The sequence below is a fragment of the Amblyomma maculatum genome, chromosome 3, assembly GCF_055883805.1.
Source record: "Amblyomma maculatum isolate TAMU_Amacu chromosome 3, ASM5588380v1, whole genome shotgun sequence".
NCBI classification, from domain to species: domain Eukaryota; kingdom Metazoa; phylum Arthropoda; class Arachnida; order Ixodida; family Ixodidae; genus Amblyomma; species Amblyomma maculatum.
The window spans coordinates 181,091,859-181,110,810 of NC_139346.1; the positions used below are offsets into that span (position 1 = coordinate 181,091,859).

General features: G+C 46.2%; 1 protein-coding gene across 3 annotated transcripts in view; it reads left to right on the forward strand.

The window, feature by feature from the left end:
- Window positions 1–18,952, forward strand: part of LOC146197094 (uncharacterized) — a 200,701-nt gene that overhangs the window by 69,589 nt on the left and 112,160 nt on the right. For all 3 annotated transcript variants that reach the window (XM_084598839.1, XM_084598837.1, XM_084598838.1), the window contains exon 3: window positions 4,113–4,401. In XM_084598839.1, the coding sequence (XP_084454965.1) occupies window positions 4,113–4,401 (289 nt within the window). The remainder of the gene's footprint in view (window positions 1–4,112; window positions 4,402–18,952) is intronic.

Below are 18,952 nucleotides of genomic sequence, written 5' to 3' on the forward strand. Positions count from 1 at the left end.
GCCGTCCTCCCACTACAATTCTCGACACTTCCGTCTTCTCTACGCCCGACTACTCCACATCAGTACCTAACCATTTTTTATCTCGTGTGGCCAGATGCCGTCATCTAGCCCGCATCAACACAGAAGCGTGCCAGGAAGACCGCAAGACTCGCTATGATTCTACACATCGCGTGGTCTCTTTTCGTCCTGGTGACGAAGTACTGCTTTATACACCATTGCGCACCCCTGGCCTTGGTGACAAATTCCACCACCGCTACGTAGGTCCATATGATGTCATCAGCCAAACTTCCCCATTGAACTACAAAGTGACGTCTGTTGATCCCCCAGCCGATCGACGCCCCCGTGGAACTGAAATTGTTCATGTGTCTCGCTTGAAACCGTTTGTGCGCCGCGATGCATCGGTTAGTTAAAAGAGGTCAGGCTGGCCGCTTCCGACCCCCCGGGCAGATTGTGTGAGCCTTCCGTGGATGTTCTTTAATTTGTACATGCCATGATCTTCCTCTTTCATTTGTACATACCATCATCATCGTCCCGCGGCGCCGGCTCTGGCACGCGCCTCGGTTTTGTCATCGGATTAAAACGCTAGACAAGGCATCGCTGGCCTTGCCGTCACGACCTTGCTGTCTCAATATATATATATATCTCTCTCTCTCTCTCTCTCTCTCTCTCTCTCTCTCTCTCTCTATATATATATATATATATATATATATATATATATATATATATATATATATATATATATATATATATATATATATATATATATACAACGGTTTTTTTCGAAGTCTCGAACTTCCAAGTCACTTCATAATTCGCATAGATGGCTGTTGTGCGTTCTATACCCGAGTCCCCAACCCTCTATCACTGTTATTCTAGTTGAGGCTTTCTTCAGGGCGGTCGATTCAAAACGTGGCATCCTCGCAACTGTGTAAAGCTTTGGACGCCGTGTGGAGCTTATGCACTTGATCTCTCTATAGAGCTCCTGCTTCTACAAGCTTCAATATACGTCGTTTCTGTGGAAACATGAAGCAAACAGAACCAAAAAGGCACAGAAATCGCTTCCTCGTTCTATACACTTCTGCGAAAACAGCGATAGAACGGGCTCACGAAAGCGCATATGAAACTCTTCGACGCGGAATGAAAGTTGCGAAATTCTTCGTGAACAGAAAATGGGAGAAGAGGAGGCGCCGTATTGAGAGGATGCGCCACACAACCGTCGGGCGAGCGAAGCGAGGACTCTTCGACAACTCTGGGCACCTTCGTGCGCGCGTGTTGGGTGTGCAGTGTCGGTCGGGTAATCGAAATCCAGTGGGGACGGAAACCGAGAGGCGATCTCGTTTTTCCAGTGACACCTGCGGCTTTAGCTCGGATTCGGCGGATGCTGGAGAATTTCTAGCCAATTCCCGACCGACGCGGCTTTCGAGGCTGTCATGTGCAAGCTTTGGGAGACGGACGATTGTGAGGGATGACTCCGGTACGGTGAGAAACGAAAGAAAAAAAAAAGAATCAGAAGTGTTTGTGCAAATTGAGAAGCAGAACTGCACAGTAGAGACTCGCATAGTGAGCGAGTTGCTCTGGCGCAGGTATTTGTGATAGGTACTCGCGCGCGTGCTTTGAGTGAGCAGACGGGTATGCGTTTGCGCGGATGGGCTCGAAATTAATCTGCACAGTGGGGCAGGCCGCCGGCGAGGAAAGGCTGTTTGCGAAGTTTTGTTGCTTGGTAGATGAAACCAGAAAAGAAAAATCCCGGCCGCCAAAAAGTTTTGCGTCATTCCATTCGCTTAGTTGCTTTTCATTGCTTCAAAATTTTTGCTCTGTTATACTGTTGATTTCACGTTGGGTCAATTTGGCGTGCGTGAGAGAAGACTGATAGGCCCGCAAGCACCGTTCGTGCATTCGTATGCTTTTAGTCGCGAAATTGAGGTTGCTGATGTTTAAGGCCTTCTCAGAGAGAGGAATGGTTAGCGGTTCGGGTTAGGCTTGTTTATAAGTTTGCAGGTTCAGTTTTCGCGTTGCTATTGTGACCGAAGCGCTCACTTGTAGGGTTACCCATGCTCTGAGTGGGAACTCGGTTCATGTCTAGGTTAGAAATATTCGCTACACGTCGGAGCTCCCGGGACTGCGTCCGTTCTGAAAAGTCAGTGATTAGACTCAATGAATGATTGGCGTGTCTAGCATTGTAAACCTAAACCTGGAGCTATAACTGCAGTTGCAGCCAATGAAGTTGTAGTTTCACTTCGTATTCTGGTTGGAGTGTACGGTTACATGAAAACTTAGGTGGCCGAGCCTTATAACTTGGCGTCGAAATAAACGTTAATTGTGGGCGCACGCAGCCTTCTTCACGCTTGAGGCCGTCGGTCACGCTTGTACATAAATGGCTAATCTCTGCGCTTGCGTGATCTGGAGGTTTATTCGGGCTTCACGCGTTGGCAACCCAGCCACGACCAGTCGAAAGGCAAGGTAGGGCAGTGGCAAGATTGCTGCTGTCTTTGTACTCCTCTGATGGGGCTGGGGCAGGTAGGTCACCGCCGCTTGCGGCGGGGGCTAGCCTGCCACCGAATTTTTATCTGTTGTAGGCCGTCATTGCACCCGCCACCGCTTCGGCGGTGGACGACGGCTGTTGTTGCGGCGCGCGTCTTTCTTTCCCTCTTCCTTTTCTTTCTTCTCTATTTTCTCTTCTGTCTGCACGAGGCAGCGGCGGTGGCTCAGCTACAGAGCCAGTAGCAGGCCCGTGCATTTTCTTTTCCTTCTTCCTACAGCCACAACAACAACAAAGGCAAGCGCTGCCACGGACGCTGTGTCTGTACATCCGCTTCAGCTCCGAAGGCAATTGATTTGAAAAACTGATTGAGTAGCGGTCGGTCGCAGACATTGTAGCTACCCCTCATTTTTCGGTGCAATTCATCACATCATCGGTGATGTACTGTGGCTTAAGAAAAAAATGTTTTGAGATGGAGCCTTCTCCAGCTTAAAATTAACGTGAAAAAAAAGACCGCTACCGCCCGAGTACTAGCGAATTTCGCCCGCTGCGAGACTGACACAGATTTCTTTTTTTGTTTTATTATCCCTGGTGTATGAGTTATGAGCTTTTCGTGGTACAGCTGTTAAACAACGCGCAGCAGAATGCATTCAGAGAAGCATCGTCATCCCAAGTTGTTTTCTGCACAATTTGCCATAGGATAGGGAAGTGGTCGCCGCCGTCTGTACTGTGGTACTCCGTTGTTCCAGCTGCATTTCCAGAACGTTATGAAATTGCGTACTCAGGCAACTGTTAGGCAAAACAACACGGCCTCGCATGTGGCGGGTGAGCAGCGCCGAACTTGGAGAGCTGCGGTTTCATTATGTTTTGCCTCACTCGCCTCACGGTCCGGTACTCGTGCCACCCGCGCAGGTTTTTTTTTTTTTTTTTACAAGGTCGAACACACCTTCAAAATACTCGTTTTGCTACAGACGAAGCGGTCACTTGCCACCGCGCAGTTGGTGCCATCAAAAACCATTCTACGCTTTTCTGGATAGTGCACCATCAGCTGAAGTTCATTGCAGCTGGTGGTCACTACTTCAATAACTGAGGCGCCCCGGTAAGCGGATATCGCAACTTTTCATACGAATGCATCACCTTTGTAGTTCAGAATCTTATTGCCTCGGAAGCAATCCTTGCTTAACACGGATATACCTAACCACGCTGCTATCTCGTCCCAGGCACGTTACACCGGTACCCGACGCCATCCCGCACAAAACACTGCGTATATTTAACTGCTCTAGCTAGGCCTACTCATCCTCAATGCCTCGTGGATGTCTTTCGCATGAAGTTTCATTGCTTCTTGGCAATGCCACATTACCCACTGTCATCTGTCACATGACCCATGGGTAATGTCATTTAAATCCTATTGTCATTTAATGTCATTTAAATCATCCTATTGTGATGTAACGTCGGCAACGATATGACTGACGCACACAGCGGGTCAAACAACTCCCCGTGCAACATTTTACACATGACCCCCCAAGATCCCTTTGGTCAGCATGACCCCTGAGCAGACACTTAAACTCTCCTGACATTACGTGAACACTCCATTTCCACTTTTTTTTTTTTTTTTTTTTTTGTCTCCGCACAGGCTTCGTGGTCAGCTGGGCCTCAGCGATGAGGTCATTGCACCGGATGACGTCGACAGCAAAATCGAGCCCGAGACGGAGATGATCGCGGCGGCGGCGGAAGAGGACGCCAAGCTGCGACGTGACATCGAGTCCCTGGACGAACTGGCGCTGAAGCTGGAGGACTTGGCGTCCACCCTGCGCGAAGCACTGCTCCGAGCGTGTGCCCAGAGCCCGACGCTGTCCGACCATGCCCCACCGGGAGCGCCCTACTTCGTGCGCCTTCAATTGCCCATCGTCGCCTTTGTGCAGGTCAGCGAGCGCATGCATTTGCATCGACCCTTTTTAAGGCGAAAACCTTTCTAGGCTCATAGAACGAAATCCCGTGCGCGAGATCTGTCATATTCCGCGAGATTCCGCGAGATTAATTCTTGTCTAGCGTTCCTGCTATCTGCAATTCCGCACTTGAACGCGCGCCAAGGAATGCCACGCGACAAGAACGATGGTGTACCGTCCAAACTCGCACTTGCCGGAAAAAGTGTAACAGGTACTGCCCCCTTCCTTTCCTGTAAATCAATTATAATTATATGTAGCACTGCGATGAACGCCGATAAGAAGCAAACGACGAGAGGCAACTGAAGGAGAGGAAGTAGGCCTTCGCCATATAATTTTTTGGTTGGTTCTCTGGCTGTTCGTTCGAGAACCTGCTTGAAAGGCACATAGGTTCAAGTGCGAGGAAAATGAAAGTAAAAAAAAAGAATACATTTTTGAGCCTCACCGCAATATCTCTCTACGCTTGCGCGCCGAACCTCACAAACATCAAAACACGCACCGGCCTCAGTGGGTCGGTATACGCCGGATATCGGTCGCTGAACCCAAAATAACAGGATCAATTCCTGGCCACCGCGGCCGAGTTTCGATGAAGTTGAGGGGCATAAACGAAAAAAAAAAAGCAATTAAATTGAATTTCTGCGTGGGATAAACAAGCCTTCGGAGTTATTTTTCACGAGGAATCGTTGGTACCATGCGCGCTAAGGGGCAACTATAGTGAACCTGTTTAGGTGCGTATGACCGGCTAGCGTCTGTTTGGGATGTGCACTGATGTTACAGTAACAGTTATTAATTAAAGGATTTCAGAAAAAAATTTTACATAATAACCGAACGAAAATGCGGCATTAAAGGCGATATCGCATCTACCCTTAAGGCGAACTTTGAGCCTCCTCCAAATTTTAGGACTTTTCACATTCAACGTTGCCACAGCTGTGTAAGGCACACTCGAATCATCTGAGGTACCTCTCGCGTCATCGCGCTAACTTAATTTCTCAGCAGGTGAATAGTAAATTGCGCCAACAATGTTGACGCCTTCATACAACGTAACCACAGTGAGCTACAGAACTAAAATTAGCAATGAGCAAACACGTTCAAGAAGATGTTTCCGAAATTCCGAGTACAATATTGTATTCCGCCAGTCATGCTGGCGCCTTACTGCAGTCTTGGATGCAACTACTTCTACTTGTACGATAGAACCTTGTACGATAGAACCAGCTGTGCAGGAACGTTAGCTATTGCGTATGAGAAATGAAGCGGTTTGCAGCGACGGGTGAAGGATAGGGTTTTAAATATTTGAGGGTCGAGTTCTATTAACCAATTGGCATACCATTCCTGAATGCGGTTAAGGTCATCTTGAAGATATGTTTGCTCAGAAGCGTTAATAACTTGGCAATAAATTACACAAGCATCGGCGAACATGCAAATAATACTACACACAGTCGTTGGTAAATCGTTAATATAAATTAAAAACAAAAGCGGACCGATGACAGACCCTTGCGGGACACCTGACATTACTAGAATATTATTAGAATCATGGTTGTTAACGGTTACGTACTGTGAGTTGAGTAGTTAGTCAAGAATTCTCCTATCCATTTAAAGATATCAGAATGGAGGTTCAGATATGAAAGTTTTAGTAGTAAGCGTTTGTGGGGAATCTTGTCGAATGCTTTCGCATAGTCTATAAAACTAGCGTCGGTCTGTAGGTTAGAGTCAAGATTAGCATGTAAATCATGAATAAAAATGGCCACCTGTGTTTCACGTGAGAAGCCTTTTCGAAACCCTTGTTGCGCAGGATGAAAAAGTTGACAGTCGAGGAAGATCATGACATTCGAGTAGACGACGTGTTCCATGAGTTTGCAAGGCACGCTAGTAAGGGAAATGGGACGGTAGTTAAGCGCGATTTTTTTTTAACCCGATTTGATGACTAGAACGACCTTACCGCTTTTCGAGTCGTGTGATAGTTGACTTGATAACAGTGACTGTGAAAAATGTAAGCATAAAAATTGCGCACAAATATCCTTAGTATTTTTCAAGAGCTTTGAGTTAATATTGTCAATACCAGATGAAGATGAAAGTTTCATGGTTTCAATTAAGGACCAAATGCCAGATTACAAGAATACAACATGGGGCATAGCATGATTTATCATTGAGGATGGTTCTGAGAATGATGATGATATTTCAATTTCTTTCATAACTACGAATAAGAAGGCAAAGTTAAACACAGTAGCGCACTCAGCATCAGTGACAACTGTGCCTGACTCTCTTCTGTGCGGGTTATTTCTGGCATGTGATGCGGATAGATATATTGCCAGAAAATTCTGAGATTACTTGTGAGTATATTCGGCAAGTTCGAGTGAAAAAAGTTATCCTGCTGCTCATAAACAGTCTCAAGAAGCCTCTATATATCTGAATCTAATCAAAGTACTCTCGTGGAGATATCTAGGGTCATGCAGGAGATGTATTTTCAACGTTTATCGCTCAGTCGCATGTTTATGCCTGGATTGTGGGTGCATAATGTAAGGATCTTATTGGATGAAAAAACAGCGCAAAAGGCAAGCACCAGAGCAAAGAAACACAAGACGAGCGCTGTCTTCTAGTAATAAGGAAAGTCGCTGTCTTGTGAACTGCTAGGCCATCTTAATTAAACAACTAGATCCAGCGTACTGATTTGAGTCTATCAGCTGGTGCATATAGAACGTCTCATATGGTCTGTACGTAGAAACAAATAAATCCTCTTTCAGGTGCAAGAGAAGAACGCTACACGCTCATGATTTGAAAATACGGCCCTTTCCGATACATCTATGGTACCTCAAGTTACAAAGTTCGCCTCCCGAACACTGATGAATAGTGAACCCAAATCTATCGAACATCGCTTTTTCGTTTCAAGAAAACGTGCCAAGAATTAAATATACTACGTGCCTTTCCAGTTAATGCCTCAAGACACAATCCGCTGACATCATCGTACAGCTTTCACTCAGGGTGATTTCACATTGACTCAGTTATTTAAAAAGCAAAGGCCATATAAGCACATACTGCAGGAATTCTTGGCTCTTAAAGAAAAATATTAAACTTACATGGAATTTCAAGCAGGTGGCGCAGGAGCAGTAAAGTCCGTTGGCAGTGAAATATTACAAGAAAGCGGGGAAAAAAGTAACAAGGATACCTCAAGGCATCTACTTTCAGTACTGAGTGTTACGCACTGATTGTGGCTGTAGGAAAAATGATAAATCGGAGCGTCGAGAACAGCGCAATTTACACTGATTTTGTAAGCGTACTCAAAGCACTCTAGCAAGTCCAGTACATCAATAATCGGTGACATCCCACACAGTATAAGAACAGGTACAACACAGACAAAACATAAATTTTTCTTCATCCCGATCCGCATCGGAATTTACAAGTGAGAGAGCAGATGCGTGTACTACAGAAGCACGGCCCAATGAGCTCAAGAAAATAAATATTGCCAATAAAGACATGAATGAAATTAGTGGGAAAAAATGCGGAGAAAGAAATGGCGGATGAAATGGGATAACGTAGTAAATACTAATTTCATGTAGTGAAGCCCGCGATATGAGAATGAAATCCATGTACACACAAGGAGCGCTTTAAAGTAATTCTATTCCGCCTTCTGTAAAAACACACACACACAAACACACACACATCACGCACATATCACGCACATATCACACACATGTCACACACATGTCACACACATGTCACACACACACACGCACACGCACACGCACACGCACACACACACACGCACTCGCACACGCACACACACGCACACGCACACACACACACACACATGTCACACACAGACACATGTCACACACACACAACTGCATGCTAACCGAACGAGACGCGCTCCTATGCGGTGCATACGGAGATGAGTTAAAAGCAATAGCATATTTCACTTTAGTGCCGGCAACTTCGAACACTGGGGAAAACATTATGCGGTTTTACAATAAACACACTCTTTTTCATCCAGCTTTGCTTTTAAGTGAAGGTGCCCTCATTGACCTTTCTTTCATACATTTAGCTTATTAGAATAAGTAAATGACTGAAACAAACTTGATGAACAAATTTGATAAATTGCAATACATAATTTCAACAGGTTTCTAGCACCGCGTCTGGCGCATGATAGCCCAAGTATCCAATGCGCCATTAAACACAGCACTATACAGTGACAGCCTTGGTTCACTTGAAATTGTGACTTCAGAATAAAGTCCAGCTTAGACACATAAGCAAGTTTATTATAAGCATCAAACGGCAACTCTCGTGCAAGTGCCTGTAGTAATGGGCTGTGCTTTAGGTCACTCTGTCTGTCCTGGCTGCACCTCGAAATTTTTGTGTACTTAGTAGAACACGCACTACTTGATACGTATTTGCCTCTGGGTCTGACCTTTTTTTTCTGCTCACCTCCAAGACAATCGACGCGTTCATAAACTCTTAAGGCTTTGCCGCATTCGCCTTTGTTGTACTTAAAGTTCAGTTACCATATAATGTTGGTCATTTTCTTTTTAATTTTATATTTTCAAATTTTCATACGTTTTGCATATTTATTTTTTTCGCCTTTTTTGTCTTAAAACGCCTCTTCAACATAGAGTAGCGTGTCAGCCTTCTTTCGAAGCAGGTTAAATTGTGTATTTAGTTAAGGAGGCTTGTCTCTATTTTCCTGGGCTTTCTGTTCGTCCCGCTGCTTGCACTTTTCGCGGCACGATCACTCCACGAGTCTTGGCATGCCATCTTGAATCGAAGGTGCTTGAGCCGTGACGCACTAACAGGCATGAGACTTACTCTGCCCGTGGTTTTGAGACAAGTGTCATATCTTCGCGGTTTTGGCGGAAATACAGTACGCAATGTTTATTCGTTTCGAAGCTACATTAAGGAGCTAGTGCACAAATTTTTCGTCTCCGCACAGTTATTTGACTGCAGGTCAGCGCACTGGTGTCACAACCAGAGCTTGCGTTTAATTTGTTAATTGAATGACACGTGACATAAACACAGGGCGTGATGGCACAGCCTTTAACAGCGCTCGCGCAATTTTTAAACTGCACCATGAACCGACGACCTAACCCGGGACCAAGGTATAAGCGAAAACGACGCGTGTCTACGAAACGTGCATAACTCAGGTCGGAGATTCCGTTGATTATGTCCAAAATAAAATTAGAAAAAAATTGTACGGCGAAATAAAAATCCGAGCTCGTTCCGCTGCCATGACAACGGCACAGAGAGGCGGAAATTTCGCGGTCATGCTGCGCTTTCGGGGCAAGGTGGGAGAGAAGAAAGCTATTCAAAAATTCGTCAGGTCTCTCCGGTTTCGTTTTAGAGCGGCTCGGCTCGATGGCAGCGCGGCACAAAGAAAGCTTGGCAGCAATTGGCTTTGTTACAACTAATGGCTGGGACATGTGCCCCTCCTCCTGAACCCTTGACTTTGTTTCACTGAGCGAGCTTCTAGGATACCGTGCGGGCAACTGAAGTGGAGCTATGCAACTTGTGCGCGGCGGCAAAGGAGAAGCGCTTAATCGCGCTCGTGCATACCAGTATCGTTTCATTGTGTTCCATTGTGCAAGTTTGCCTCTGTTTCTCTGGCTGTCGTACCTTCCCGAATACCTCAGCGTCACGTTCATAGGTCGACTCTCCGGTTTCTTCAATAAAGACTAACATTTTCGTCGGTAAGCCCCTTGACATGGGAAATCGTTGCTCAGAGTTCCGACTTTTGTAGGGGTCTGAGGCGAAGTAAGCAGATGCGTTTTGCTTAAGCCATCTCTAACAATATCGCGTTTCAAACAACGCGAACTTCGCACGAAGAGCTGTCAAATGCCGCATATCTAATAGCTTCCGTCAAAGTCAAATCAAGTCACTCTTCATCAGTGGGCCGCGCGTTTCAGAAGCCCCAAAAGTCATAGTGAAGCCGACGTAAAGTATACTTTGTTTTCTGTAAGTGTATATGTCGGCACAACGTATGCGATGTAACTTGATGCATCTTGTTTCTGTGGACTTTTGTCATTTTTTCTGAGCAGGTGAGTCCGACGCTCACCTCGGCGAGTCTGGTTTTCAAATACCGGCTAAAAACAGAGTTATGGGCATCAATTTCTGGTGCGACGTCCTCGAAACTTTTTTCTCCAGATTGAGGGACGCTTTCACTGAAATAGAAACAGAAAGAGAAAAATAAAAAAAACACAAGCGCAGGCGTTTTTGTTCTGATATTTATTGTTTTCGCCCATCGCAGTCGGTTCATGTAAGCAGTATGCATGCTGATATAGTTTTACCGGTAGCCATACTATGTTATCACGCACTTCACTAAACAAGTTTTACAAACTTACTTTTCGTCTTCGTAGAACTCCATAGCCACGAAAATTTCCTGTTTGAGGCTCGACCTCTGTCCGTTTTTTGTCCTTCTTCTTGGCAGGGCGCTATAATTGAGCTTTCACGGACTCCGGTCACTTTCCGCTGACCACAAACACTTTCTCCGCCTTCGACCTGCCTGTACTACACTCCTGCCCGAAATACTCCCTCGTAATTTATAGTGCGATCAGAGAGCCGTTCCAAAGTTGAAAAGCGTCCAGCCTTTGTACGTCGTCGTGTCCCATGCGTCGCTGCAACCTCTCGGACCGCTCGAAAGCCGCCGTCCCATTGAAAAGCGATGGCCCCAACGCTTATAGATAGGCTTCCCGCTTCTTCAAAATTCAGCACGGACCTGATATGGCGGGAGACGACGCGGAAAACGGCCCAGTGGCAGCAGCGCACGGCACCAGCAGGCGGCAGTTGGAACAACAACAGCATCAGCAGAAAAGAAACATAGCGGAGTACAAAGACAGCCACAAACTCGGCGGCGACGACGTTCTGCCTTGCGTTCTTCTAACTTCTCTCCCTCGGTCAGTTTTTACGATTTCAAACCCAAGTCACCGTTCTGTGCCGATCGGTAGTCGTCCGGACAACAGATGGTGATGCGTAGCCCCCCAAGGCAAGGGTATTAGCCGAGCCGCCTCCACGGCGACGGTATTTCCGGTTGCTGAAAACTAGAAGCTTCATTTCTCGCGTCTATGTGCTCTAGAATTTTTTATTGCTGCTGCTTTCAGAAGAAGCTGGTTTTGTGTTATCTGGCTCCATGGACGAAACCGCCCGCAAGCTTGCGCGTCTGCTCTGTGGAGGACCGGAAATTCCTTCTAGCAGAATAGCGGATTCTTTGAAGTGGAGGCTTGCGATATTAAAGCGAATTGTACCTGTTGTTGAGAAAGATGCAGATTCGCAGTAGAAGTTATGTATACTTCCATTCGTTTTATTCTAGATACACATTTGTTTTTCTTTTTTTTTTTTACGACGCGAGCCGTTATGTGACCACTCACCAAGCCGACGCGTGGATGAGGTCCGTCCAAGGCCAGCGACCGAGGCAGGTAGGAAAACATATAAGCGAATGCACACGGATGGTAATAGGAAAAAGAAAGGGAGAAGTAAGGAAAGAAAGTGGAGGGACGCTTTCACTGAAAGAGAGAAAAAAAGAAGAAAAAGAAAACGAAAAGCTCGAGTGTAGGCGCTTTCTCTCTTATAATTGCTTTCGCCCATCGCTATTGGTGCTCGATCGGCCATAAGAGGCGCGTTATTATCATTGGCACGAATGGCGCGAGGGGTTTACAGCCTTCTGGCCTCATTATCCGCACCTGTCTTCGTGCATCAACCTCTTCATCACCCATGCAGCAACTCCGGAGCGAGTGTGTTTGGAGAGAGAGAGAGAGAGAGAGAGTGTTTAAAGAGAGAGTTCAGCGCAGATTCTGTCTGCGGGCGGCCGTAGAAATAACAAGCCGAAATCTAGCGCACCTTAATTTTGCTGCAGCTGCCGTGACGCGGTGTAACCGGAGATTCGAAGGATTCCCGGGCGTAGCGCGCGAGAAGCTCGATGTCGACTCACATAAGATCAAATTGTTTTCGTCACCAAGCGAGAAACCCATCGACGGCGTAGAAGGACAGATGCGGTGAGCGATGAGAGCAGAGCGTTGAGAACGCATAGATGACACACCTTTAAACTTTCAGAACAACTGCAGTTTCTGGCCATGCTAGGAAAACAGTGCAGGAGCGAGAGGGAATCAGTCGCTGGCCAGCGCCGACTTTTTCACTAATTCATTGTCTAGCTGAGCCAGCTTTTCTTTCTTTTGTCATGGTCAGAATGTGTCCATTTCTGCAATGTATTTACCTTTCTTACGCGATAGCGTATTATGCTCGTTCCAGCGCCCGTTGTCGTCACCTTCACCGTCGTCCTGTGGTGGTCGGAAAGAACCCCAGACGTTTCAAATAAAGTTAATGAATTAGCGGAGGGTCCAAATTAAGACAAATTAATTAATGAGGAGGTTCTTAGTATGGAGTATTTCAGAAACAAGAAGTAATTCACTGAAATAAATTTGTCTTATTGAGGTTCAAAACCAGGCCCTCTGCATGCCAGGCGGACACAAGCATTGTCCACGAAAGGCCTTTTTAAAAAACTAAGCTGTTTGAAGGGAACCTATAGTGAACCCGTTGTGGAACATAAGACTTGCTAAAGGTTGTTCAGGGTGTGTACTGATTGATGTTACAGTTATAGTAATGATTAAAATTTAAATAATTGAAATATTAAACTAAACAAAATCTAGCGTAAGGAAAAGGCAGCATGAATGACGATATCTCTTCTGTTTAAAGCGAAGCTTAAGCATCCCCCATCATTTTTTTTTTTTCAGGAGATGGAGTGGCAGGGTGTTCAATGAAGGACAGCGGTTTTAGCCAGCGTTTAAAAAGCGCTAATGTACCTATTTGTCTTGGAGACGAATCTGAAGTTTTCTGCTGAATGATATAGAGCGACCAAATGTCATGGATACCGCTGCCCAGTAATATGTGAGGACATACACCAGCTCGTGGCACGCATCCCGAAGTACTGAGTAGTTCTCACGGAGCCTGCTGCTGCATTCCCAAAGCTATGCAGAGTTAGCTACCCGGCTCGTGACCCAAGATTCACCGTTGCCTCGGCTACTTAATTTGAACACTACTCTCCTTTTATCAAGAAAAGAACACCTCCGGCGCAGCACACGTGCTCCTACCCCTCCTGTGAGGTAAACCTCCCCCGCGGTCTCACCCATGCAGAGAAGGTTGCGCTTCGGATTATCCTGGTCGGAATTGCCCTCACTTCTGCCGTCCCTCGGGCGTAGCCTCATTACCGACATTTATATCTCCGCCCAGGGTGTCCGATAAGTAAACGCAAAAATATTGAGCCCGACATTCACCACTTGTTGTGGGACTGCCCAACACTCAAGTCTACAACAGTCCGGAACCTGGCGGCAGCGGTCTTTGACCGAGAAGTCCTGATTCATGTATTGCCTGGACACAGAGAAAACGTATTCTTTCACTCCTGGACTTCATGAAATCAGCACACCTTTCTTTCGTGCTTCAGCACATAACACTATGAATGCGCTGAGGAATCTTAGGAATATCGTAAATAAAACAAAATACCAACTTGCCGATATTACAAGCTTTGTCGACTAAATAATATTTGAGTTCTGAGTGCTACAGTATTTTCTTTTTTACAATAAACTCTTCTCAAAATTTCTCATATTTCGGCTCCCTGGTTTTAACGTTACTCATGCGCCAAGTTAAGATCCTCTTGTCGTTATGTACGTACAGTGTGTCACATATACTTAAGAATTCGTTCTAGCTTTATTATGAACTTTTTTCAATGTTGACATACTCTCTGTGCAGCAAGTATTCTGTACCTCACGTGCCATACTCGCAAGTAGTTCGTACGTAGCTGTGGCCTTGACCTATTCGTCGGCATTGAGTGCACATCCATTACGGCACCATGGAACTTCGTTGCAGTTTTCGAGTGAAGCTGTTTCATTCCAGCGACGTTACGTTCAAGCATAAAATTTTCGTTACATCGCCGTACTGAAGGGGCTTCATTCGCAACTTCGCCGAATGGTTGTGCAAGTTTTCCGAACATCAGCGGCCTACAGCTCTTATGTCGAACGGAAGCTGCTCGCAGGATATTCCCTCGTTTTTTTTAATAGCATGCTACCACATCTACTTTACCTTCACTGGCACGCATTAAAAGGCCTTGGAGCTTTCGCATTACTTCTTGGAGTCTCAATCATTTCTGTGCGTTCTTCTTGCCCCGCTTTCGTAAAGACCTTTGGTATGAAAGAACTTCAATACTGCATTTGCATAAGATGACTGTAAGTGCACTATTATAGTGACTGAGCCTCGTACGCGGACCTTTGACCTTTTGAGTGGAACTCTGGGAAGGGCTTTTAAAGGGTACCGATAACAAATTGAAGATTACCGCCCCCTAACGAAAAGATACCGCTCTTGAGGAAAACCAAAGAGCTCATACGAACAAGAAGGCGAAAAAAAAAAAAGAAAGAAATATATGTGTCGTCATCAGTGGCTGATTTCACAAGTAAAATGCGTGCGGTGCGTCTACAGTGAATTTTCTGCGCGGATCTATGACGTTATTCTGCATAGTATCTGCTTCAAATTCTTTATAGATTAGCCTCTGGTACCCAGAAGTCATTTCTAAATAGCGGCAATCAGTCCTTCTCGGCGTGGATGACATAAGCTAAAATGTAGTCGCAGGAAAGGTCCTAAAGTTTCATTCTTTTTTAACAATATACATGCGTATTTTGCTGCCAGCAGGGCAAGCATCGACATACCCAGTAGGAGCCGGAGCATTCATTTATACTGAGAACAGTATTTGGATATAGTCGACCTCAGGATTCTTTTATGTAAACAACAGAAGCATTCTGAGCATACAAAAGGTTAATATGCATATCACTGCGGAACATGAGGTCAGCACAGCCCTCGCCGTCTTCTAACACCGATGACTGATCAACCAGCATTATTGGACAAGTTTAGCAGACTAGTTTATACGTTGCGATCAGCAGTCAGTCGCTTTTGTTTTGTTTTTTCTGTTATAACTTCCTCCAGCCACGCCAGGAGTAACAAACCGCATTCTGTCGTATTGTATCGATGTTACGACTGGCACTGCAAGTCGCAAACATTGTCCCTGCATATGAGACTCTTGAGAGTTCCTTGGACTGCCAGAAGATCAAATCAGTCGATATTGTCGACCATAAACCCTGACTGCTCATTGGAGGGTCAAATTCTAAAGTTAAAGCTCAGCTACTTTGGTCATCTGATGAGAAAAGCGGAGTCGCTGGAGAAAGATTTGATCTTGGGAAAGGTTGAGGGTTACCGGAGAAGGGGTAGGCAGCGAACGCGATGGTTAGATGGCATCCTCGAGGCGCTGCAGATGAAGTTATGTGATGTTAGGAAGATAGTGAGACCGGAAAGCGTGGCGTGATATGGTCCATAGGGTCACGAAGAGTCGGACACGACTGAACGACTGAGCTGAAAAAAAAAAAAAAAAACACTGCAGCGAGAGAACTGGAGGACACGGAGCAAGTTCTCATTTTGTCCTCCTGCTGCTGTCATAATCGCGCCTATTTCCTTCTGCGGCGTTACCAGTATGGACATCTTTCGATGAAACGCAGACATATACGTTGTAGTGCGGGAGAAAAAGAAGCCTACGCCCCTTAGCGGATCCATGACATTCTATTGGGGGGGGGGGGAGGGGGGGAGTGATCTTTGTGCACTTAACTGTAGAAGTGCACCACCCATTTACAAGCTTACACCACCTTCACCCTCTTGAAGCCTTCAACTTTCAGAAAACGCCACCTTTCAGAGGCCCACGTAGAACCGGATCGAATGAGAGGGCGACGGCCAAATCAACCACACGCTCATGGGAAGGCAGTCAATGTAGAAGAAGATTTGTCACATCACTTCGTATGATCGCTTGTACGTTTTTGTCCAATGCTTTTGACAAACAGCAGGGCTGACGGTCATTAAAAACGAATACAGTGTTGCGCATTCAGCTGCCTTTCATACCCGCTGAGACAGCACAACTTGTGGTAACAGCACTTACTGTTTCTGCAGCCCACAATAAGCGTAATATACATTGGATTCGTTTCGAACTGTTTGCAGAATTGTTGGGGGCTTCGGGTAGGTCAAGCGATACGGTATGCCAGTTTTAGCTTTTCCGTCGCGGTGAGTCAATGCCCCTGATGTTCTACAGTTGAGGGTGAAGTAGCGGAAGTGAGCCACTCTGCATTTCAGTGAAGTTGTAGTTTTAAAACTCCCATTTATTTCACGAGGTCAATGTCCGTCAAATAAGCGCGGATGTGGAAATAAATATGTAACTCTCCACTACCGCGTCTCTTTTTCGTGTCTCTTTGGTTCTTTTTCCCACGTAATGGTTCAAGGACCCTTCGTTCCCTCGTTATTGTACAATTACTCCATCTACACCTCCCCCCCCCCCCCCCCCCCCCCCACAAGGAAAGGCTATTTTTCATCTACAATATAGTTTTTATTCCCATTAGCATGGAAAGTGAAGGATATTTAGTACAGCAGCACCCTTTTGCGCAACGTGGTATGGCGTAATCATAAACATTTGAAGGATATAGGGAGTGACACAAGTTGTAAACCTGTACCCATCGACACCGATCAGGGTGTAAAAATGATTTTGGGAGTGCTATGGACCATCGTAATGCAGAGCAAAATGAAATCTAGGAAGGCTCAACTGCGTGCGGAACCACCTCAGCTTTCTCAAAAATGGTTGACACGCCACTTATTACGGAAGGGAATGTAGTAAGAAACGAAATGGATATTTTTTTTTAGCTCCCGTCGTAGGGAACGGAAAGGAACTATTATTACTTTTTGTTTTCCTCCCGTGGTGCATTCCTTGAAGTCAGGTAGATGGAGGAGGTCAGTAATTCCCCCGGCTCTGGGTTGCAGTGGTCAAGAGGCCCAGGGAGATCACAACTGAATATTGCTGGATACGTCTTTGTAATGGTGCGGAAACTTTTGGTTTGGTTTGGTTTGGTTTGGTTTGTGGGGTTAAACGTCCCAAACGCTGCGTAAGCTGCTGATGCTTACGATGATAATTATGATGGCACACAGCTGCGAAGAAAAAGCTCTGAGGATGTTTAAATGAATAAACTGGCACGTAGCTTCATCCCAAATGGTGCGCATTGGCGGATGGCCATAGGTTGAAAAAAGACCGAACGGTCGACCAGGCACATTACGCTTGGCTGTGAGACCGCGTGAGTGAGTGCAAAACAGAAAAATGAGCTAAGATGAACAGAAAATAGAAAACGTCTAATGCCATGAGTGATGGCTATGGGAGGAGTGTTCCACTTAGATACAAAGTTCAATCGACCGCGCCGACGGGGAAAAAAAGGAGCAACAAGCAAGTGCAACAAGAACTGTCGATTCACCCTCGTTTCAAGGAGGCCCGGGCATTTCCATCTTTCCTCCCTTCTTCTTTCGCTCGCCTGCACGAACTTTGTGCAAGCGGTGGGTGGATGGACGGCCGACGGCTTTCTGAAACCGGGCAAGCCCGCAGCGCGGCTGGGTGACTTTGAGCACGCCGCCTAAAAAGCAGTTCAGAAAACTGACTCCAAGCGCTCACCCAGTGCACCAGCGCGACAGACTATCTTGGCTGCTACCGCTGGTGCTGCCTCTGCAGTGACCGCTCTAAACCGGTCAATAAGCCGATGCGCCGCCGAGGCGGGCGGCTGGCCGCTTTTAAGGGGAGCTCAGGCCAACCGATCGCTGCCGCCAGCCGGCCTGCGACGCTTGGCTTTGAACTCTGCTCGCAAAACGCGGCAAAACGCCTCATATGGAAGAAACCGAGAAGCCGGAGGGTGGAAAAAAAGGCGCCAATGTAGAGTGCATCAAAAGAGGAAGTATATAAGGGATAGAGAAATTTGACTATATTCGCTTTTCTTCTCCTTAGTTGTGTTTTCCTTTCTGTAACGCTTGGTTCAGCACGTATGTCGCTCTCGGAGTATGCGCTTCGAGCGCGCGAGTTGAGCGAAGTCCGTACGAAGGCGACCGTTTGGAGAAAAGTTTGCTTTTAAAATAACTGCGTCGGAATTGGTTTAGGCGCTCGAGTGGCCTCTGAACGCTCGCCAGTTCTTTCTTCACCTTTTGCCTTTGTTGATTGTGCTTGTTTTCCTCGCGTTTGCTTACCTTCATTCACTCGGTTTTTTCTTTTCTCGATTCGAGTATTTCTTCTCCGAGACGAACTGCAGGTTGAGCACACGTGGGCTGCCGGAAGATCTTGCCTGTGGGGCTGGTTTGGCTCGTTGTATTTTTTACTCTCCATTTTCCTTCTTGCCCTTTCTTTGGGCATTAAGGAGTTACCGGAGGAGAAGTTTTAGGGCTTCCTGAGCAATATAGCTCGCGCTTAAGTCAACTTTTCCTTTGTTCTAACCTGTTCCACCTACGACAGGGAAACGTTAGGCTCAACAGCACTCTTTTTGCTCCGCCTGGTTCCAAGGCGCGGTGGATATGCTTATATTATGCACCAAATGCAGGAATGGTGCTCTCAGAATGCGCAGACTTAGTGTTATAACGATGTACGGGAGCAGACGGAGGCTGATTTAGGAACAGATGCGAGTTTTTTTTTTTTGCTTCAAGACTGTCTCGCATATCGGGAGAGTGTTAAATTACA